Raw genomic sequence first — 21,361 nt, forward strand, 5'->3', positions numbered from 1 at the left:
AGAAGAGGATGTCAGCCTCCCCCAGACAGGAGCACATAAGGCAGAACCAAAACCAAGCAGCAGCTCCCAGAGTTTCCCCTTCCCAAGTCAGCCCATGCACTTAAGATTTCAAATCCACCTCGAGTTCTCTGCACAGCTTGGGCTTGGCACATTTACCCATTCGTGGAAGTTTTGCCACTGCCCAGGTGGCTCAGGCAGAGGCCATTTGGGAGTGTATAGAACCATCCTGAAGCCCAGAGGTTTATTTAACTCACACACCAAAGGAGGTGCCTGTGGAATAGGTGGGTTTTGATTTTCTTTTTTATAGAACCAAAACCTAATGTGTCTGTTTTCAGCTACCATTGAGGCATTGCCAGGTGCTCCCCTCTCTCCCAAATGCAGATCCTCCATCTCCTCCACCACTCCAGGCAGGAACTTCCTTCAGGTCACATCTGATTTCCTGCAGTGCACACTGCTCCACCCAGTGATCAGACTCATCTTCTTCTACAGCCCCTGCTCTGACCCAGAGCCAGCTGCAGGAGCTGGAAGACAGGCAGCCCAGGTCACAGGGAGCAGCTCAAGGGCAGCTATTCTGAGTTCTGTGCTTTGTCCATCACATCAGTTAACCTCCCTTGGAACAGAACATCGACTTTCCTGTGATAGGTGCCCAAAGTTCCAACCAGCTTTAAAAAACAAGGGGAAGGAGATGGGATTTGTCATGGGCTCAATATGGCTGGAACGCAACTCTTCGCTTCAGGACATCTTAAAACCACTGAAACCTCAGTTACTACACAGGGGTTCTTTAGAAAAAAAAATTACAAACTTTAAGTGTTCTTAAATCTTTTGCTTTCTTCATAAGCACTCTTAGTTGTCTTCATCCATTTCTCCCCTCCCTAAGACCCTCTGGCTCCCCTAAGTGAGGGTTTGGAGAAAAGGGAATCAAGGTCACTGCAGAATGAGATCAAACTTCAACTTTCAGCCCAACAACTTGGCTCTGGCTGCTCTTCTAGAAGTAATCATTCAACCTCTGGCTGCTTTTATTGGAGTAACTCCACCTGTTTTATGAAAAATTAAGTGCCTTGCCTGCCCAGAACAAATAGAGAGCAGCCGTGCTCCAAGTCCAGCGCGCTGGGGAAATACATCAGGAATTGTAGCAGTGATGAAGGAAACACAAACGAATGCCCAATTATTTAAATTGTCTGTAAGTAGTTTCAGTTCTTGCCCAGACATAACGTAACGTAGTGGAGGCAGGTGTTTTCTCAGCAGCAACTGACTAATTGCAGAACAAAGGTTACAAAAGGAAAGAGATGTAAACAGTGCAGTATTGAGTGTATCGTGGAGAAGTTGAAGCAAAACAGTTCAGACCCAAAGAAACTTTATGCTCATAGAAGAGATCTACTGTAGGCTCTGTGCGAGGGAAAAATGGCATGAATGAGACTGAAGGATCACGTCAGTTCTTGAAAAGCATACTTGGCAAGATGCAAGCAGCACGGCAGGTGGCTTGCTTTCCCTTCCAACCTGAGCCCCAGGAGGAAAAGCAAGTCTGGCATCTTCCGGGCTGCTCATCTCCTGACATCTACAGGACCTCATGGAAGCAGATTACGATGCACTGCAAGCAAGGAAGCTATAAAAACAAGGAAGTTACATGGTTCCAGACAAGGTCTTTTCAGAACTGAGCACAAAGTATGTACTTGAAAACAATCTTTAGTTACGAAAGTAAATTTATTATTTGTTCACTTTTACATAATTTCTTATTCTTGTAACAATTTATATGCAACTCCTGGTCACAGTTATCGCAGGGGGCAAGACTGAAGTTTGTTGTTTGTGAGGTTCCAAAAGAAAGTACATTTTTACCTGGATGTTTTTGAACAGCATGGAACAACACTGGCTCTGTCACTCAGTAACCTCATGTAAAATGAGCACAACGCAGACTTCCATGCCAGAACACTACAGCACCATGGACTGGGGATTTTTAAGCAACACAGGAGCAAGCCTTAATAATGCACGAACCAGCACATTCCACTGCTTGAACTTCAAAAGCATCTCGGAGAAGTTGGTGATTCCTGGAGAGATGACAGAAAGCAAGAAATCACATACTGGTGTAACACTTGCACAGGAATGGGAACTATCAAGAGAGGGAAGGGTCAGCGTTCAGGGAGAATTTCTGGACACACACCACCAATTTTGCTGCAATGCCTGTTAAAAAGCAAGTTCCTCTAACAGAATTTTAAGACATCTCTGTCTCTGGATCTTCAATCAGATCGCCACTGGAAATCTCAAAGGGAATGCTATCACTGTGACCAGGTACTTACAGGAAAGATTTAAGAACACTTAAGATACAGCTAGCCTAATAAAAGGAACGCTTACTCCTGCCATAGGCCACCTCATCTAGTTCTGCTGCCTTAAGGATATCATTTCCTGCAGGTCTGGAGAAAGCCAAGACTTCCATAGTGGATAATGCTGGCTTCTCTAGTCCTGCATCAAGTCTTTAACTTCTGCGCTCGGATTCAAGGCAATTAATAACAATTGATGTTAGTGGCTTTCAGAGAAGCACAGCCACATAATGGAGAAGGATGCACTCAGTCCAGCATACAAGATCAAACCCAAATGCATGTGTCCACCCAAATTCAGCATGTAGCCTTACCTTCCAGGCCTCCAGCTGCCAGCTGACCAGGCAATGGGACAGAGTGGTAAACAAGGAAGCATGCCAGCATGTTCTGCTGGGATTCATCTTTAAGCTGCCTGCTTAAGTAGGAACGCAGGCAGACATCTCCTCCAGCTGCAATGTATGAGAGACTGATGAAATTTAGGGAGCACGTGATGATGGAAGAAAAGGTGAGACATAACAGTACATCACCAGGAAGAGCCTGCTGAAAAGTCTCCATCTCCCCATAGGAGGTGGGCTAAGGGTTTTCTTTAAAAACCTCCGTCCTTCTGTTACAGCCAGCTTTTACCCTACACCTTGTTTTCTGCTATGCTCATCCCCCACTCTTGCTCTAGATAATTATCTTAATGCAATATTAGGGAAATTTTCCCAACATAGCATAAAATCTTCTGAGTTAGTAAAACCTTCCACACGCTATGGCCACCATACTTAATTCAGTGGAGGCTTCACTCCAAACATACTAAACACTAAGGAAACTCAGATGGGGCGACCAACCTTCAGTTTTGGCACCACAACCATACACGAGGAGATAACATTCATGCATATACAAACACAGAAGTACTCAAACAGAACGAAAATCAATAGTACAAACATCATATTACTAGTTTCCTGCTAACAGGGAGTACACAACTATCATTTCTGGAGACTTCCCAATTGCAGTATCACTAGGTGGTCAGAGAACACTCCAGCATCTGTATTTTCAGTGTTAATATTTGAGAGATTAAAGCCTTAAAAAAAAAAAAAAGAACAACTGTTTTGAGGGCAGTAGCTGGAGCTTATCGATTGCACTCTATCAGTCCAACAGACTGCATTAACCCAGTCTTTCCCTGACAGACATCCAGTACCATGTTGAAGAAAGTCTAAGCAGTAGGCTGGTAGGCAAGATATGAAAGCAGCAGTCATACATGGGCAGGACTTCAGGCCTCTGCATAAACTGCATTGCTGAAGAATTCTCTTCAATTGTAAAACCCATTTTTTTTTTTGTCTCAGGTAAGTGATATATGATCCTAAGACTAAAATACATGATAAATTGTTGTGTGCTAACATTCATTGCCTTCTCTTCAGTTACCATTTTTTCAGTACTTTTAGGCAGAAGTCAACCTTAATCAGCAAGATGAGGATATAACACTGAATCGTGACCACAGCTGTAGGTTTAAAGTCAGTTCTCCATACCTTGAAGCCACTGATCCAGAGCTTTATCGATAGTGCACTTCATCACAGGCAGAAATTCAGAGTTCATGAAGAGTCCTCTGTTTGGATTCCTGCTCATCCTCCCCTGGTGACATCTAGAATTGAAGAATTCTAGCACCAGCTTTATCTGCCCTAGCTCAAATGTCTCAGACATTTCTCCTCTTTCCAATCTCCTCACAGCCTAGCAGAGGGAAACACAAAGCAACTGTGAGAACGGGAACTTAATGAAGAAAGAAACCTTAAAAACTCCTCTCTCCAATGGGATCGCCTTCTCAGCCATCAGTTAACCTCATTGTGTAATTACAGTTTTTACAGCCTTAAACTATTTTCCAGTTTGCTTTTAAAATCACCACTCTTCCTATAAGCTCACCAGTGTATCCCCCCATTCTTTATTTCCATAGAAGCATATGCAATAAACATTCTTATGCCAAAATACAGTTTAAAGAAAACAGTAACAATTAAATATAGTATTTACTTCACCTGATCTATTGCTATGTATGTGGGCAGCATCTCTGGTTTTTCTTGGGTAACGCACTCATAGAGAATTGAAGAGAAAAAATCCAGCATTTCCTGTTTCTGATAAAACACACGTTTTACAAAGTGCACACTGCTCCAATTTCCTTCCACTAAAGTCAACCCATCCACTGATGTTTCACAAATTGATGATAGGTGGGCAATGCCATGCAGCTTGCTTTCCTTCCTGTGATTATTAATACTGGGTGTAACACAGCTATATTTTACTTGCTCCCTTAGGTGACTTCGTGCAGAGAAAGAGAGCCCCCTTCTGCAGTGACTGCACCTAAATGCTGCAGGATACTGCACAGGACTCTCAGGTTTTGGTCAGTGTATTCTGCAGTGAACACAGCACAACCATTGGTGTATTTTGTAGCTTAACCAACTCTGAGGGTGCATGAACAACTGAAGAGTTAGCGCTACTTTGCACCTTTGCATTACAAAGCATCCCTCAGAAAACTCCCAAAGGACTGAATTTTGTTCCTCTCACTTAACAGATATCTTTTCCACCTTTCCACCTTTGATTCATGAAAAAGGAAGCACAGTTCACATGTATACATCATACCTGGCCCATGTTCACAGTTGGTTTGCAAAAATACTCAGCAAACAATAACAGAGCAGGATCAGATGTAAAAGCTGAAATATCTTCTGGCTACAAAATAAATTAAAATACACTCTTAAAATGAGCTTTTTGGTTTCATCACACAAATAAAATAGTGATTTATACCCATCTTTTGCTTCCCCAGTACACAAGCGAGAACACTGCAACCTATGAAAAGCACAACAGTGTCTGTGATATTTCTGATATTTCTATGACAAACATACGTTTGCACTGCAGCTGTTGGCCTAAGCTCCCTGCATGCCTTAGGAAAGCCACCAGATTCCTTCTCCCTCAAGCAAAACAAGTGACTTCAGTACCCATAACCTGGTGGCAGTGCTACCTGCTGGAAATAACACAGCCCAAACCTGCTGTGCTTCCCTTTGTCTTTCCAGAGGTGGCACTCTCAGTTCCTCACAGCCTGTCCTCAGACACTCCTCTGAGGTGACATCACTTTACAGCCAGATCTCTTTTTAACCAAATTTTACCAAGTTTCACCTCTACGTGCCATGCTGTCTGCATAAGAAAGTCTCCATGCTGCTCTGCATAAGAACCAGTATGGCAGTGATACCTTGAATGACCGAGCTTCATTTCCATGAGTGATGGTCTGTGCTGAAAAACTGCGCCAGCCCATGGGATCCTCCTTGTAGGAGAGCTGCCCAGCTCTCAGCTTCACATATAAGACACCACCCTTTGAGAGAATTGATCTGAAACAACAACAGCAGTGCTTACTTTACATTGGCAGACACACACAATGAGGCTGATCTGCAAAATAAACATGAACTCCACAGCTTATATATAATATCCCCCCACTTATACTTTGCCTTGATTATTTAAACTTGGATAAACAGAAATGTTGGTATCTTTAAGGGCAAGCTGCTGTTAAATGGTGATGTGGATGCAGGCAATGGTGATGAAAACAGGGTAAAGCTCTGCTAATACAAGGAACGTAACTTCCTGAAGCAGGTTTTTGTCCAGCACCAAGGAAAACCACACAAGCTGGCAGGCACAGCTTTAAAAGCATGCTGTGATTCTGAGCAAGTCCTCCCTCAATGTAAAATAAACAAAAAAGACCCAACACAACCATTCCTCCCCATCCCTGACCAAACGTACAAATAAAAGCATGTAGCAGTTCAAAAATCACAAAACTTACAAAAAAGTTGCAAAGCAGCAGCATGTTTACATGATTCAGAGTATCTCTGGCATCTCTAAAACAACTAAGTTCTCCATATTGAAAGTAACTACTTAGCACAACATCACAGCAGCATCTTCTTCCACTAAGGCATGAAAAAAGATTTTTCACGTATATTTTTATCTTCAAAACAATGCCTGCCAGGTCCCTGCCATTTGAAAGGGCTGGGGACAAGACAGTGTAACTGGTGTTGTGACAAGAGGTGGCAGAGTCAAAGCATCTGGAGTTCCAGAGAGCAGACAGAGCCAAAGGTAGCAAGCCTCAGCCACTTGTGCTGCTTCATGCTGTGGCAGTACTGGCAGGCTCTTTTGGGGCAAACAAGCACTGAAGTGTGAGCAGTCTGTGTAGAAGGACAAAGCTGTGCTCTGCCAGCTCTGGTGCAGCAGATGACTCAGGATGTGTCTGCTGATCTGGAGGACTCTGCACTCTGCATCAGTTCTGTTTGTTATCACTAAAGGCACGGACAAACAGCCACAGCATTGTAATGCCTAACTTAATCTCAATGGTGGCATTTCATGGAACTAGAACAACTATGCTGCTGATGAAAGATGCAGCTGGCTGCTTTTACACTACTCACGGTGACAAGTAACACTGTAGGTTGCTAAAAGCACTAAGAGAGAATGATTTTACTCAGAGATACTGTGATTCCGGTAAGATTTCTGTTTTTCACAGTTGCCCAATGGAGAGTTAAAAATGCAGTAAGCATTGTATACTTCACGTAACATCAGAGAAATTGTATTTCACAAAGCGGTAACTGCTGGCTAATTACTGTATCAACAGCCTGGGAAACATGACATCACTACAACTCAAAACTAAACTAAAACCATGAGATTCAGATGGTTTCTGGTGCTGCTAAAATCCCGCTACCAATATCTGTGGTTTTTACTATCAGGTTTTCCCCTGACCTGTTTTTGCATGAATTATTCTCATCAACAGGTGAAACCAACTACACAGTTTCTTTCTTCACTTTAAAGCACTGTCAAATGCACAACAGCAAACTGATCAAAACCAGACTACTTTGCAAACCGTAGGTGTTACAAGTATGGGAGTTTGTTGGTTTTTTTTTTTTTATTTTATTTTGAATAATAACCTTGTAGTATTTTTTTCATTTGAGCACTACAAATAATACTTACTTGAGATGATTTGTTTCGTTGCTTAAATCTATTAGAAGTTCCCAGTACCGTGGTCCCTTCACTCTGATCTGTTGATTTAAGCATTTTTATTATTAAGTATAACCAGATATGTAAAAGTTAGGGTTTTCTATGTAAGCCTAAAGCTCCCTCTGCCCTTACAATGGGAAACAACCTTTCATCATGCTACCCACACTGAAAACATAAAGGAGGGCCTAGCTTTGTCCCTCCTGCATGAAGCTTTTGGCACAGGGAAATCCCTGCTACATCAGATCTTGAAAGTGTGACAGCCAAGACCAAAGAGAAGCACGTGCCATGAGACAGCATGTGCACTTCATAATGACAAATGTCTTCAGAGCCACTGCTATAGGACAGCATTGTCCAGAACTTGGCTAGTGTTGGACACTGGATCAAAGAAATGTCACGAATTGCTCCTGCACCATGTGCAGCACAAAACCCAGGTGATTACATTCCCCATTAAACACAGACTCCTTTTACCTGTTTCAGTAAGTGAAGCTCTGGAAGAAGCGTGGGTGCCATCATTTCCTCGGTGGTTTCTGCATACCACTGTGTGCCCTTCAAAATGCCATCAGGATTCACAAATTACTAAAGCTCACTTTCATGTGAAAAGAAAGAAAACGTGCTTCTCACAACACAGTTGCAGAGGTCAGTCAGTTTCTGTTGCTGAACTTTAAGTAAATACATTGCCTTTAACATTACAAGACATAAGCCTGAACTAGAGAGATAATTCTCAGGAAGCACCACCACACAGGAGGCACACAGCTGAAATCCAAAAGCTTGAGAAGGAAGAGATAGTATGGATAGGGCTATCCTTCCACAGCAATGAACAGAACTTCAGCATCTTTGCCAGACTCACAGAGGATGTGCACTGCAAAACTTCTCCCCTGAAATCTCAGCAGCCCCTTCTTTAGATCCTTCTCAAGCACCACTTATCTCACATTAATCTATATGAGAATAAACAGTGCAGAAAGCATTCTTCCCCAGAAGGCACATCATGTAAAGAGACACCAAGTTGCCAGTTTCAGCAGAATTAGAAGGCAGCTGTTAAACCCAGAAACAGCTCCAACCACCTTTGTGTCTTTGGAAGTTTTCTCTTCAGAAAGACAAGAACTATGACTCTGGGTCAGTTATTACACACTTGAAGACTTTGTGGTGCTTTTTATTTGTCCTGTACTCTCCTCTCTCTGTGTCACGTAACATGTGAGTGGGCTGAACACAGCCCTTCAATTATTTGCCTAAAGAATCAGGCATATCTCCACCACAACTTGAAAACAAACCCAAGACTGCAGGCCACAACAATGAAAACAGCAGCGCTTTGGTGTATCAGAGTTTTCAGTTGCCTCCCACACCTCCTCAAACACCTTCACTCTTTACCTTGAATGTAACCTCTATCAGTGCATAACAAGGAGTGTTTGAGTCCACATCAACAGGTATTAAGAGCCTTGGATCTGCTGCCAGCACATACAAGTGTCGCAAAGCCTGAAGATGATACCTGTGTGTGGGGAAAGGAAACTCAAGACATGCAGTACAGGCACAGAATAACCCCAAATATTAAACTACACACATCTCAGTAACTACATACAGCTGTCAACTGAACCAAAGTGAAATTTGGAGTAATTTAGCAGGTTTCAAAGGCTTCCTTAACATGGCATGCTTCAGCTAACAAGACAGGACTTCATGAATTTTAATTAGAACAGATTAAGAATCATAAATGGACAGATCTTGCATGACTTTTTTTTGCTGAGCAAACTGGAACAGACAAGTCATGGTAGCACAAGCAGAGGCCTCAGGACACCTGTTTGCATTTCCTCACTGATCAATGATCAGAGCCATCATCTTACTACTTCTGCTTTTTACATTTCTGCAGGGGAAAAACCTCCACAAAATTAGACATACGGTGCCTATATAAACATTCTAGAGGATTTCTCTATATAATGTCAATTGTAAGATTATTTAGCCTGAAAGTTAAGGAAATATAAACTTTAAAGAAACTTGAACTACACAAACCCTTACCTATTATCTGTGCTGTGAACAGGGAAGTGAGGGTATAGAGCACAAAGGAGAGCAGCAATGGAAGAATTTGAAGTGCTCAGTGAATACCTGTTGAAAAACATTATCTATTAGCTTTAGTGCTAACAAACACATGCCACTACCAGACATTCAGTATGTTTTGGTTTCCTGCAAGAGGGAAGGACAGTAACACAACGCAGACAAGGACTTTGCAAGTATGTTCCCATTAAAAAAATAAAGTAAATCATACATTGCTGCTGCTTTTGCAGAAAAGGTGGAAAAAACAGCCTTAAGAAATGGCAAGTTACCTTCCTCCTCCCAGAAAGAGAAGCCCCAAAGCCATGTGGTGAGCCAGATGGAATCCGTAGTTCATCTCTCCGCCGGTCTTCTTGTGCATGAAACGGCAAAGCTGAAGAACTTTCAGGTTTCCAGAGCCAGCCACCACCATTGCAAGAGACAGCAGCAAGACGCTCAGGCACGTTTCGAGATTATAGTGACCTATCTTTGTGTAGAACAGGGAAGGTGTCATTACACTTCTGTGGTCAAATGCACACTTCTGATCTGTCTAATAGGCTGCTGTCTACCCCAGAGTTTGAAAACCACATTCCACAGAAAGAAAGGGAGTGGAGAAACAGTGAAGTCCTTCACAATGATTCACAACCCTGCTACATTCTGTAAGCCTGTAATACATAGAAGTAAAAGGGATGGTTCTGCTTGCATTAAGATTTCAGTGAGGGTAATCAAAGTAGAGAGAAAACTTGGAAGAACTTACTATAGAAGCTGTTGGTGCTGACAAACTTTTCAGGAAATCTGTTGCATATTTGTCCTGGAAAGAAAAGAAATGCATACTGAATAGGGATGCACAGTATAAGCTATAGCTCCGCGGATTCAAGGTGAAAAAAATCCAACCTCTTACCAAGCAGTTAAATGCTGCCTTATTTTCTGAGCCAGCAAATCGAAATCCCAGTGACAAACATGCCCCAGCAATGATGTAGACATGAGCTTGCCTAATAAACAACAGACAGGAATTGACTAAACATTCCCCTTTTTTATTAATCTGAGTATGCATTACAAGCTCTTATAATAAAAGATTAAAAAAAAAGACACATCCTCCTCATTACAGAAAGCAGAATAAATTCCCCAAATACCAAGGGAAAGACTTATTTGATCCTGATATGTCTTTAAAAGTTCAGCTGCATTTTTTCAGAAGCAGAATTGGGCTTTGTAAAATATTCTTTTATCTGCAATCTCATCTTTTATAAGTTACTTACATCAGTGTTTCTAAACTCAGGTCTTCTGACGAAGGCAGCTCTGTTGCATGAAGAGGTATACTGTTCTCTCTTATGATCTATAAAAAAGCATCAGAGAAAAATGAATAGAGGGGAACCTTTCTAAGCCCTCCAGCATCAAGGGTTCAGGTGATACAAAAAAGGTCTGTTTCAAAGGAACACAAAAGTTGTTTTTCTTTAACATGCTACTGCTCTATTGTATTACTGATCCAGAAAGCACACTTTTATATGCTTGTTTTTCTGGCATTATTATTGTTATATATCCTTAGGTATTTCTAAAACAATGCCATTATTATGTTGGAAGTGTGATAGTGTTCTATCACACCAAATATCAGAGAAAACAGAACAGGATGAGATCTTGTGAGGCCAGGGAATTCAACTCCATCCTCTATTTCTGAGACATATCATCTAATTTGCTCTTAAAAACTCCACACAACATATCCTGGAATACGGTTGATCCTCCTGTAGAAAAGTTTTGCACCTAGTTTGTTTGGTCATTGTGGAGGAAAGTTTAACCCCTTTCCCCCTCTAGCATCATTGCCATGTAGAACTCCATCCCATAATGCTAAGTGTGATGCGAGCCCTCAGGGCTCCTGTAACAGTCAAAGAATCCTGCATAACCATCATCTGTCACATGAACAAGCTTAATGTGCTTTGATTACACATTTGGGCCAAAAACACCTGATGTCTCAGAGGATGGGAAGTCTAGCAGCCTTTGGCCCACACCCATGCACAAAGAAAAGCCATCTTCAAGGATAGATCAGATTTGCTCAGGTTATCTTATCAAATTCCACTCTGAATAATCTCAAAGCCAGAGGTTCTGGGCTTTCCTTCTAATATCTGACCACTCCCCCTGCAAACACCATTTCCTTACAATATAACAAGTTTTCATGTTGCAATCTGTGTCTGTTACATTCATCTTTTCTGCCTCTCTTCTCTGGCCTCAGTGTGATAAGTGAACAGTGCTAACTGTTAGCCCAGGCCACAGTCTCTCTTAAATCAAATCACATCTCCCATATGAAGGAAATGCAGCAGATTAACATTTACTTTACTGAGCAGCTCATGTAACTGAGGAAATGTTCACTTGCACAAGTCAGCAAGGTGTAAAATTGGGAAGCATAAATACCTACTTGTGGCACATTGCTATCAACCCATTCAGTGCTGGGCATGATGTCATCCCACAAAATCAGGCACCGAGCTAAGGTCTAAGAAAGTGATAAAGCCAAAAGGTAAGGAAGAAGGAAAAAATACATCAACATTAGTTTTTAATATATTACATGCATCCAGAAATGCAGCTGCCCATTAGCAGCTCCATTGCTGTTTCTTAGCTTTTGTATCAAAAATGGCAAAATAGCTTTTATTTTAGTGTGATTAAAATTCTGCTTGGAGAATAAAGAGCCACAGAATAAGCCCTTGGGAAGCCTGTAACTTTAGCTGGTAAACTGACATGAAAGCACATTACTGCTCACGCAGATGCTGAAGCTTAACTGTTTCTCAACATTGAAATTAATTTGGGAAAAGCTACAAAATGATCACTTAAATGATTAATTTACTCTATTTGAGTAAATTCTTCAAATGTTTCTCACCAAATTCTGTCTCTCTAGCATAGCGTAAGAAGCAAGCAGAGACTTTTTGAAGGTATGATTCTAGCTGACAAGAAAAGAAAAAGCTCTCTGTAGAAAGGGTTCTGCATGACAGACACATGGAGTTTATTAAAATAAAAAAAATAAGATGTATGTTCACTATCAGTAAAGAGACTGAGAAATGAAATAAAAGAAAAATCTTACTCTCAATAAAAGGAACTCTGGCTTTACAAAGTCCAGCAAGTACATGGTATCTGGTGCTTGAAGCCAATCAGCAATGGATCTGCAGAGCACAGTAAAGGAACAGTGTTTCCAGATTATATTACAGCAACACACAACCTGAGTGAGCCACACGAGGCAAAGCCAACAGTATGGCAGCTTAAACTCCTATCACAAGCTACAGCCAAGTGCTTGAGTAACTCCAAAGTTAATACCTGTTATTAGTCTTTAGGTAGATCATAGCAAATGCAAGTGTGGCTCCTGGACAAGTAACATCCACATTTATTGTGTCTCCTTCCTGTGAAAACATAAGCACATACACATGTACTAGTTGTCTAGGAAAGGTGATGCAAGTAAAGATTCAAGGTCACTTCATTCATCAAGATACAGACTTCTGTAGACTTCTAAGCTAATATTACTTTCCCCTCAAGCAAGCAAAGAACATCAACACATACCTTAATTTGGTAACTGGGAGACTTGTGCTTTTCCCTGTGCATTCCTGCTTGGAACCTCCTGTGACCCCCAACCATGTATTGGTAAAGCTGCTCAGGAACGTTGAGGTCTGACATACCTACCAGATTACTGCCATGCTAAAGAAGAAAAGAAATAATAGTCAAGTGTTTCCTTATATAACAAAAAAATCATTTGGCCAAGGGACGGTTTGATGATGAAATAATTCTTATTAGCCCTGCCCCAATATACAATGATTCTACTAATTGCAGCTGAAGTGAAAAGAGGCACTTACTCCCAAGCACACCATGCCCAAGGCTAGTCCAGAAGCCAGTGAATAGGACTCCCTGTCTGTGCAGTACTCCATTTCTGGTCCAGGTGGACGTCCTGAAAAAAAAACACACAATTACAGATACTTTGAAGATTGCTGAGCCTACACAAACTTTGTCAGCAGAGTTCAAAAGCTGCCACTTTCTGAAAGATTGTTTCAGGTAATTTGATACGTGCAGATATAATTTCAACTTAAAATGTATCCCATTCTCTATTTAGTGAACTGCAGACTCTTAACTGAAGTTACACAAACAAGAACTTTGCTGTTAGAAATAAAATCAGAATTACACAGAACAAGGACAATTCAGATCAGAACTTCACTGTTCAGAGTCAGCTCTCAAATGAAAACCTTGAGCAACAAAATTGGAACAGAAGAATTTATGAGATGACAACTGTGCTTCCACCAACCTAGTGAGTCAAAAAGTCTGCCCTTGCAAGAGACAAGTGTTTTTCCCATCCAGTGCTTCAACACGGTGCCTATGGTGACACAACTACCTCATGGACAGACATAAGAAATAACAGGCATCTTGGAAAGCACCAGATCTGCTTAAGTGCTGTAGAGTCACAATTTCTGCAGGAATCTACAACATCATGCAACAGGAATAGGAAATTAAGGCAGTCCTTCTATCAAGTCCCTCTACCTTCTACAGCAGGCAATCCCAGAAGCCCCAGACCAATTCTACTCAAAGTTTCCAGATACAGTAAGGATTTAGGTCCAGCACCAATGATTCTGCATCTCCTCTGCTAAATTCTTTGAGTATTCTCTACTTTACAAACACAGTTCACAAGACCTTCTGTTCCTCTGAAAGCAAAAGATGGTTTGGGAAATGTGAGGTGCCTGTTGCAGTGGCAGAGGTGTAATTAGAAGATCCCTCAACACATTCAGATCGCTAATGCATTGTGGAAATGTTATGACTCTCCCAGTCATCACCTTGTTTTTTCAATGTTAGCACCCACCTATTTCAGCCAGCAGAACCTCAGCTGTGTGCCTGTGTGCAGTGCCCTGATAGACAAGGCCTATTCCTATCACAGCAGCCACCTGCACATTGTGGGGGACATCCAGCTCTGTTGAAGTTGGTGGTAGCAGGGCAGGTATGTGGATACTCAGAAGTCGTGTAATGGCCATGTCCATCGTGCCCAGCTTGGCAGCAGAAACACCAAGCAACAGCCCAATACTTGTCATCTCATGGCCCTGAGAAAGGAAATACATCAGCAACAAAGGAAAGCAGGTACATTCAGAAAAGAAATGTGCATGTCCCAGTATCAAAGACAAGTCTCACGTTCTCCAATATACACAGCTGCTAAAGCTTTGCAGGCAGCTTTAGGAAAATGAATACTAGCTGTTATGGGTGTAACTATATTTCCCAAGTTTATGACCTTGCTATAGAAGCAAACTTCAACCTAAATAAAATTCTTACACAATGAATTGCTAAGCATGGTTATAATGTAGATATTTACTTCCTTGTACTCCCAACATACAGGATGTTTTAAGAACTAAATCTAAGATTAACAAAGCAGATCTGATTCTTGCCTGCACCAGGAAACTTCCAATTTCAGTTCTCAAATATGCCGCTTTCTTTTTTAAAGCCTGTTTTGTTTACAGAAATCACATCTCAGAAGTCTCTCTCTCTGCTGCTTATGAAAGAATGCCTTACCTTTGTTAAGTAGTCATGTATATTGAGTGTGGCAAGCTTTGTGAGATGTCCACTGAGACCCAGAGCCATGAGGAAGCCAGCATATTCATTTGCTTGTTCAGCATTCTTAGGCTTGTTATAGATAATCCAAGAAGAGTCTATCCTTGAAGCAGGTGCTATCTTCAGCCCAGCAGCCACTCCATTGTGAAAGCTAGCCCAGCAAGCCATGTTAGGAGGCACGTCGATATTCCCACTGTTCAGATCAACTGTAGAGTTCCTAGGAGGAGCACGGCCTGCCCGTGAAATTGAAATCATTGACAGCAATTAGGTGAATCCAAACCCCTCCAGAAACTGCTCTGAATTTCAATAACTTGCAAAGTGAACACTGACAGCATGGAAGTCAAGCTTCCGATCTAAAGACAATCTTAGATATCTTCAGGCAGATCAGATGATGAGCACTAGATAAAAAGCAATGAGAACTTGCAGTAACTGCTTTCTCTATGACCACAACACTGAACAGCTACACATCCTCAGGCAACTGCACTATTCTCTGCCTATCAGAATGTACCTGATATAATGTCTGCACTAGAAAATAATGTTGGTCTTGACCATTCCAGGAGAAAATACTAGCAAGCAGGAGACTCAAAACAAAAAGTGCTATTTCTTCCAAAAACCCACTTACACTATGGAAGAAAGACACAGAAGGTGCTGTAAGATTGCAAAAGGTTCAAAAAACAATGGGGTAAGGACTAAGAAACTGCATCACATTCTGATAAATACTGAATTTCTTCAGAAGAAAACATACCAGTTAGATTCAGCTTAGGAATGGGCAGCTGTTCTGCTGGAATAGGATGATAGGAGAACAAAGTAAACATTCCTCGTCCAACAGGCAGTGCCATGGTTCGTTGGCACAGCTGTAACAACCTGTTAAGGTGATCAAAACAAAACCCATTGCTTAATATATTCCAATAAGTGAGACTACACATAACAGGCACTGGACAGTCAGCTTTTTTTTTCTGATTCAGACAGTATTATGTTTCCCCCGCTTTCTTTTTTTTTTTAGTAGGTCAAACTTAAAAAACCAAAGTCTTCAGTCCTTCAAGATTAATCTCAAAGATACACTTCAACTGATATGATGTTGAAATTTGCCTGTTTCTCACTTTAAGCTAGGTGCTAGTTAAACTCATGCCACAATTTAATAGCGTATCAGAAGCAAGGTGAAAGGAGAAAGCAAAACAAAGTTAATTGCCGTGTGATCTTGCTATGACTAGTGATCACATCTAGTAATAACAGTGTACAGAATTAATAGTGTACTTCCAGGAATACTGACCACAGTTCTCTATGATTTACTCTGGAAACACTTTCTAGACTTGTTAGATTACTCAGCTTGTTAAGTCAGACAATAAAATTTGATGCATTCCTTTAGTTTTCTATTTCTACAGAGTGTTCTGCATGTTAACAATGCTCTGAAGTTTTGGGTTTTTTTCCCCCCTTTTTTATCTTATTTTTTCAAAGACAACACTGTTAAGACCCCTAAAACAGTTGAATAAAGAAGTAGAACAGGGAGGTGACTGAACAGGCAAACAATAGCTCCAATAGGAGTTTTCAAGAGAGGGATGAAGCAGTGAGCTTGCTTTCTGTAGAACTAACTAGATCCTAACTAGATGACTTAAGATTTGCTTAGAACAGAATAAAGGGCTCTCCAGTTTTATGGAGGAGATGGACTGTGCTTTATTCTTGTTCTCCACAAAGTATATTTAATATACTTTAATATTTAATAATTTTCTAACCCTAAATGCCATTGGAGTTCAAAGTAATAGACTTCCCCATGTGCTGCTCCAATCCCAACAGCAGTCCAAAACAAGCTTTGATGCATACTGAACTTCAACACTTGACACACAGAAGAGAGTTGTATTTTGTAATTCCTCTGTTCAGGTCTGCCTACTTCATTGTTGTGTTCAGACAGAAATACACTATGCTGTTTGATAAGACATACTTAAGTCAAGAATATCCATTTTTTACCTAAGTGAAAGCCTGCTAGAAACTAGAATTCTTTACCGGTTTTCTTTTTCTTCTATGAAATCATGGTCACTAGCTTCTGGCATCTGCACTACATTGACACGTACAGGACGGGCACTCTGAAGGAGCCTGCGTACTTCCTGCACTCTCAAATCCTTGCTCCATATTAGTGACATGACCTCATCATTCATGTTGTTCATGCCATCCTCATCCTCTTCCGACTCAGCTCCAGGTGGACTATCAGAGGACAGCACTGGGCCCACAGACTGCAAGAGAAAAGAAGTTCCTTCTCAGTAGTGCACAAGTGTTGCTAACCATCAGAAAGCATCAGATCTAAAGCTAGAAAAAAACTAGATCAAAACTAGATCTAACATAGGCTCTCCTAAGGCACACGACACCAGGAGTGCAAGCAGATTAACAGCTGATGAATGAAAACTAATTTCTTCTGATAAATATGCACTAAATCTCAATACATAACTGCACCACCCATAAAGCCAGCGTCCGTTTTGAAACAGGAAACTCCACCCTGCCCTCCTGAGAAATGACAAACAATTTGGTGTTTGAAGATCACTATCCTTTTAAGGTAACATATATTCGAGGCATTGTTGTAAAGTGATAAAATCAGATTCATCATCATTTTTACAATTCAGCACCGTTAGAGTTAGGAAAAGTTAACCAGCAGAAAATTAAGTGCTTTTTTAATTAGTGGTGCCACATCAGATTTGAATATATAGCTTTACTTTTATTCTACATGACTAAAAAAACATTTAACTTTTCAGAAATGTAATCAGATGTCCCTGTCAAAAAAAAAAATCCAATTCTAACATCATTCGAAAGCTAAGACAGTTAAAATTACCTCGACCAAGATGTACCTGAGAAAACAAAACCCTTTTCCTGACTTCTGAAAAAAAAGTCAGACCCTGCTATTATTCATGCAAACAATTAATCAGCTTTCACATAGTTTTGGATTCCAGTGTCCTCAACAAAAGACACTTCAGAGAGCTCTAACTCCAAGAGATGCCACTATTTCCCACCATCAGAAGATGATGCTCAAAAGAAAAAAGACACTTTTTTAATCAGTTTTCTTCAGGTTGAAAATAACTAAGCCCTTTCTGGAGAAAAAAAAGATAAGAAAAGTGTACTTCAGAAAACAATCCAGATCTTCCAGTGAAAAGGGAGACCCCAGCTATGCCAACTCAGAAGGTAGATGGACTGAAAAGTCATAGAATGGCCTGGGTTGAGAAGGACCACAACGCTCATCCAGCAGACCAGGCTGCCCAGAGCCACATCCAGCCTGGCCTTCAATGCCTCCAGGGATGGGGCATCCACAACCTCCTTGGGCAACCTGTTCCAGTGCCTCACCACCCTCTGTGTGAAAAACTTCCTCCTAATATCTAACCTAAACCTCCCCTGTCTTAGCTTGAAACCATTCCCCCTTCTCCTATCACTATCCACCCATGTAAACAGTCGTTATTCCCGCTTCCTTCTCCCTGGGCCACTGTCATGATGGCAGAGTTTCTAGATAGAGTACCAAAAAAGTAGTACAAAAAGATTTTGGAGATGAAGACTTACAATCAAATTGCTCTGTAGGCAAAACTTGAGTACTAAGCTTCAATGTAGTTTCAATGTTTTAGTGAATTTGCACAGCTACATATGTAGTCTTCCTGGGACAGATGCTGGTATTTATACTGAAACTCTCACATGCATGTAAATCCCATATTGCCTTCAGTCTTGAATTCTGCACCTTCCATGCATCATCAACCTACACTCCCTGAGCATCAGCAGATGGTGGAAGAGCTTCTGCACAGTGCGCTGTGTCCAACATTCAGTATCATAAAATCCATTTGTGCTCATACTCACAGATTTACTCTTCAGTAGGTTGCCTTCACATGCCTGTTTGGACAGATCCTGGCGCCCAATCAAGACACAAACTGCCTCTGGCCAGTCTGAGGCAGGCTGCTCTCGGCAGTAATATATTGCATCTCTGATAGGAAGAGCCACACCAAAGGGTAGAGTCTCCAGATCTCTTAAGGTGAAACCTTTAAGTTAGCAAGCATGAAAAAAAAAAGAAAAACTTAATCAAAACTTGATATAATCCTTTTCATACTACGCAATTCTGATACTTATTTACATCTGTTACCATCTCACACAAAGATAAAAGTTGCTTATACCAATATTAGTCAACCAAATAATTAGCTTCTCTGCGAGGCTGGAAATAGATGTGCTGTGTCCAAAACAGCATCTGTAAAATAATGGAAAATAAAGGAAAAGCCAATAAAAGCTAATCAAAAGCTTCACAGAAAGGCAAATATTCAGAATTTAACATGGTACTGAAAAACATACCGACTGTCATCCTGCTCTATTTGTTGCTTCTGTTGCCCTAGAAAAAATAAGGCCAGGTTATCCCCATGTTTTGCAAGTAAAAGGACAGCATATAACAAACAAGACACCAGGAGATAGTGCAATGGCATTAAAGCTTCATTACCTGAAGTAATTTTGTACAAATAAGGGGAAGCTTCATTAGATACAGCACTCTCATCACCAAGTATGTACAGAGCCACACTCTGGATAGGAAAGAGACACCATAATACAGTCACTTCATTTGCAGCTATTACTATTCTGCCTATCAAAACAAGCAGAAGGAAACTTTGATAACTTAAACAGTGGGATGCTTTATTATGAATTTTTTATTAAGTAAAAGTAGATTCAAACAACTGAAGCCAGTAAACTTTCACGTTTTAGGTTTCTCCCAAAGATATCTGACAAGCTGCATCACCAACGTGCCAGCTCTGACTTCTGCACAGGGAAGTCAGGTTCAGGCAGACAGAGTTGGTGACAGGTAAGTGACAGCTTGAAAGAAAGGCTCTGCTGTTCTTCAGAGCTTGAGTGTAGGGTAAATTTTAAGTGAAAGCATCAGCACTTCAACAGGTTTCAGGCTGCTGCTTCAGCCTTCCATGTTTTGAAGGAGAAGACAGGCTGACTCCTGGCAGTTCCAATGGAAGACTCTGCAACTACTCTTGGACAGCTGGGTCACAACAGAGCCTCGCTGCTCTGTTTTTCTCTTCAGCTCGACATTTCTGCTCCAAATCCTGTACTGACAGCTTTTCTCCACAAACACTTTGTGAAGAAGCCAACAAGGCTGACCAGAAGATAACATCAGCACTAATAACTACTCATGCAGTTAAATATTTATGTTGATACATGCCCAAGAGAAAAGCCAGGAAATTCTCACTCACGAAATACAGTTAACTGAGTTACATTATTACTTAGCACATGCCACTACTGCAAACCACAAAAAACCAAAAACATGAGCAGCGAAGCATAGGCCATTTACCCTGCGTTCAATCTCTTCAATCTTCAGCCTCAAATACCTCCTCCCACCCACTAAAACAACATCTTCATCTACAGTAATATTCAAGCTGTGATAGAACAGAGGATAGAACTTGCAGAGATTTCTTTCTGCTACACATTTGTTATTACCCCTCGGAAAAAGGCTGACACCACTATGTCACAGGAGAATTTCACGCAGAAAAATGAGGCCTGCTTAGCACAGTGCAGAAACACTTGGAGATGCTTAGATGTCCAAACAGCACAGCTACAGCTATGCTCCTCAGCAGTCATTCATCACAGGCTCAGTGCTGTTCCAATATGCTCCCACTGCTTTACACGTGACAAACTTTTCATCATTTGACTTCCCATTGAGGGCACTTCACTCACAAGAAATTAAGCAACTAGAACAAACTGTGGCCACAGTGCTGCTATGCTGATAGAGGAAAACACATCCTCTTTGCCAACGTACATACCAGTATTACCAGTTTGCTCCTGTCACAGATTCCTGGTAAGTAAGGGTAAGGCTGTACTCTTCCTCCCTTTAGACAGGAACTCAGCCACTGAAAGATACTTGGAGGCTCAGCAGAAAAAAATGCAGGATGATGCATGAAACCTGTTTGGATTTAATGGTACGAACAGTCACGACACTGAGTTCATGGCAAATGCACAAAAATTGTTCTCTGTTCTCAAAACAGGCCCTACACTACTACTTTTGTGTAAGTACAGAAACATGGTATTTCAAAGCATTATGGATCACATCTGCCTTCCGTCAGATGCAAGTTTATAGCTAGACAGTAATGGAAGAATGAAACACCTTCGTGTCTTTCAAGGAAGTCTCAGCCCACTGTGAAAAGTAATGCATGTAATTACTAATTTTCAAAAACCTGAGGGGGACAGTCTTGTCATTAAACATCAAATCATTAAATGAGAGAACAGCCTAACTATAATCTCCTTGTCCTCCCTATCCACAAACATGAGCAGCAAAGCCTGACCAATATAATGAGATTATATTTTTTGTGCCAGGAAAAAGAGTATTTTTATCTTGTCTAACTAGCAAATTTCAGCTGGTAGTACATTAAACAGATGCACAAACAATAAGTGATCTTATTTTAGCTTTCATGATTGTGCATTGAGCTCTGATTTATTTTTAAAGGACTATAAACTGAGAGCTTACACCAACCTATGGATACTTTTCACAGCAGAAGCAC

The 21,361-nt window shown here is 41.0% G+C and overlaps 1 protein-coding gene across 6 annotated transcripts in view; it reads right to left on the minus strand.

Moving 5' to 3' along the window:
* Positions 1-1,680: 1,680 nt before the first annotated feature.
* Positions 1,681-21,361, minus strand: part of ANAPC1 (anaphase promoting complex subunit 1) — a 33,435-nt gene continuing 13,754 nt past the window's right edge. For all 6 annotated transcript variants that reach the window (XM_090134567.1, XM_090134566.1, XM_031597832.2 and 3 more), the window contains 28 exons: positions 20,627-20,766; positions 19,309-19,387; positions 19,167-19,203; positions 18,995-19,065; positions 18,684-18,862; positions 16,863-17,089; positions 15,610-15,728; positions 14,826-15,097; positions 14,128-14,362; positions 13,136-13,227; positions 12,846-12,980; positions 12,606-12,688; positions 12,376-12,454; positions 11,719-11,793; positions 10,571-10,647; positions 10,216-10,306; positions 10,072-10,125; positions 9,608-9,801; positions 9,303-9,389; positions 8,664-8,781; positions 7,767-7,844; positions 7,272-7,339; positions 5,518-5,653; positions 4,914-5,000; positions 4,316-4,411; positions 3,818-4,016; positions 2,624-2,758; positions 1,681-2,042 (listed from right to left, as the gene is read on the minus strand). In XM_090134567.1, the coding sequence (XP_089990693.1) occupies positions 1,927-2,042; positions 2,624-2,758; positions 3,818-4,016; positions 4,316-4,411; positions 4,914-5,000; positions 5,518-5,653; positions 7,272-7,339; positions 7,767-7,844; positions 8,664-8,781; positions 9,303-9,389; positions 9,608-9,801; positions 10,072-10,125; positions 10,216-10,306; positions 10,571-10,647; positions 11,719-11,793; positions 12,376-12,454; positions 12,606-12,688; positions 12,846-12,980; positions 13,136-13,227; positions 14,128-14,362; positions 14,826-15,097; positions 15,610-15,728; positions 16,863-17,089; positions 18,684-18,862; positions 18,995-19,065; positions 19,167-19,203; positions 19,309-19,387; positions 20,627-20,766 (3,359 nt within the window). In that variant the 3' untranslated portion in view covers positions 1,681-1,926. The remainder of the gene's footprint in view (positions 2,043-2,623; positions 2,759-3,817; positions 4,017-4,315; positions 4,412-4,913; positions 5,001-5,517; positions 5,654-7,271; positions 7,340-7,766; positions 7,845-8,663; positions 8,782-9,302; positions 9,390-9,607; positions 9,802-10,071; positions 10,126-10,215; positions 10,307-10,570; positions 10,648-11,718; positions 11,794-12,375; positions 12,455-12,605; positions 12,689-12,845; positions 12,981-13,135; positions 13,228-14,127; positions 14,363-14,825; positions 15,098-15,609; positions 15,729-16,862; positions 17,090-18,683; positions 18,863-18,994; positions 19,066-19,166; positions 19,204-19,308; positions 19,388-20,626; positions 20,767-21,361) is intronic.

Source organism: Phasianus colchicus, chromosome 2 (genome assembly GCF_987193195.1).
Source record: "Phasianus colchicus chromosome 2, bPhaCol1.hap1.1, whole genome shotgun sequence".
In the NCBI taxonomy this organism is placed as follows: Eukaryota; Metazoa; Chordata; class Aves; order Galliformes; family Phasianidae; genus Phasianus; species Phasianus colchicus.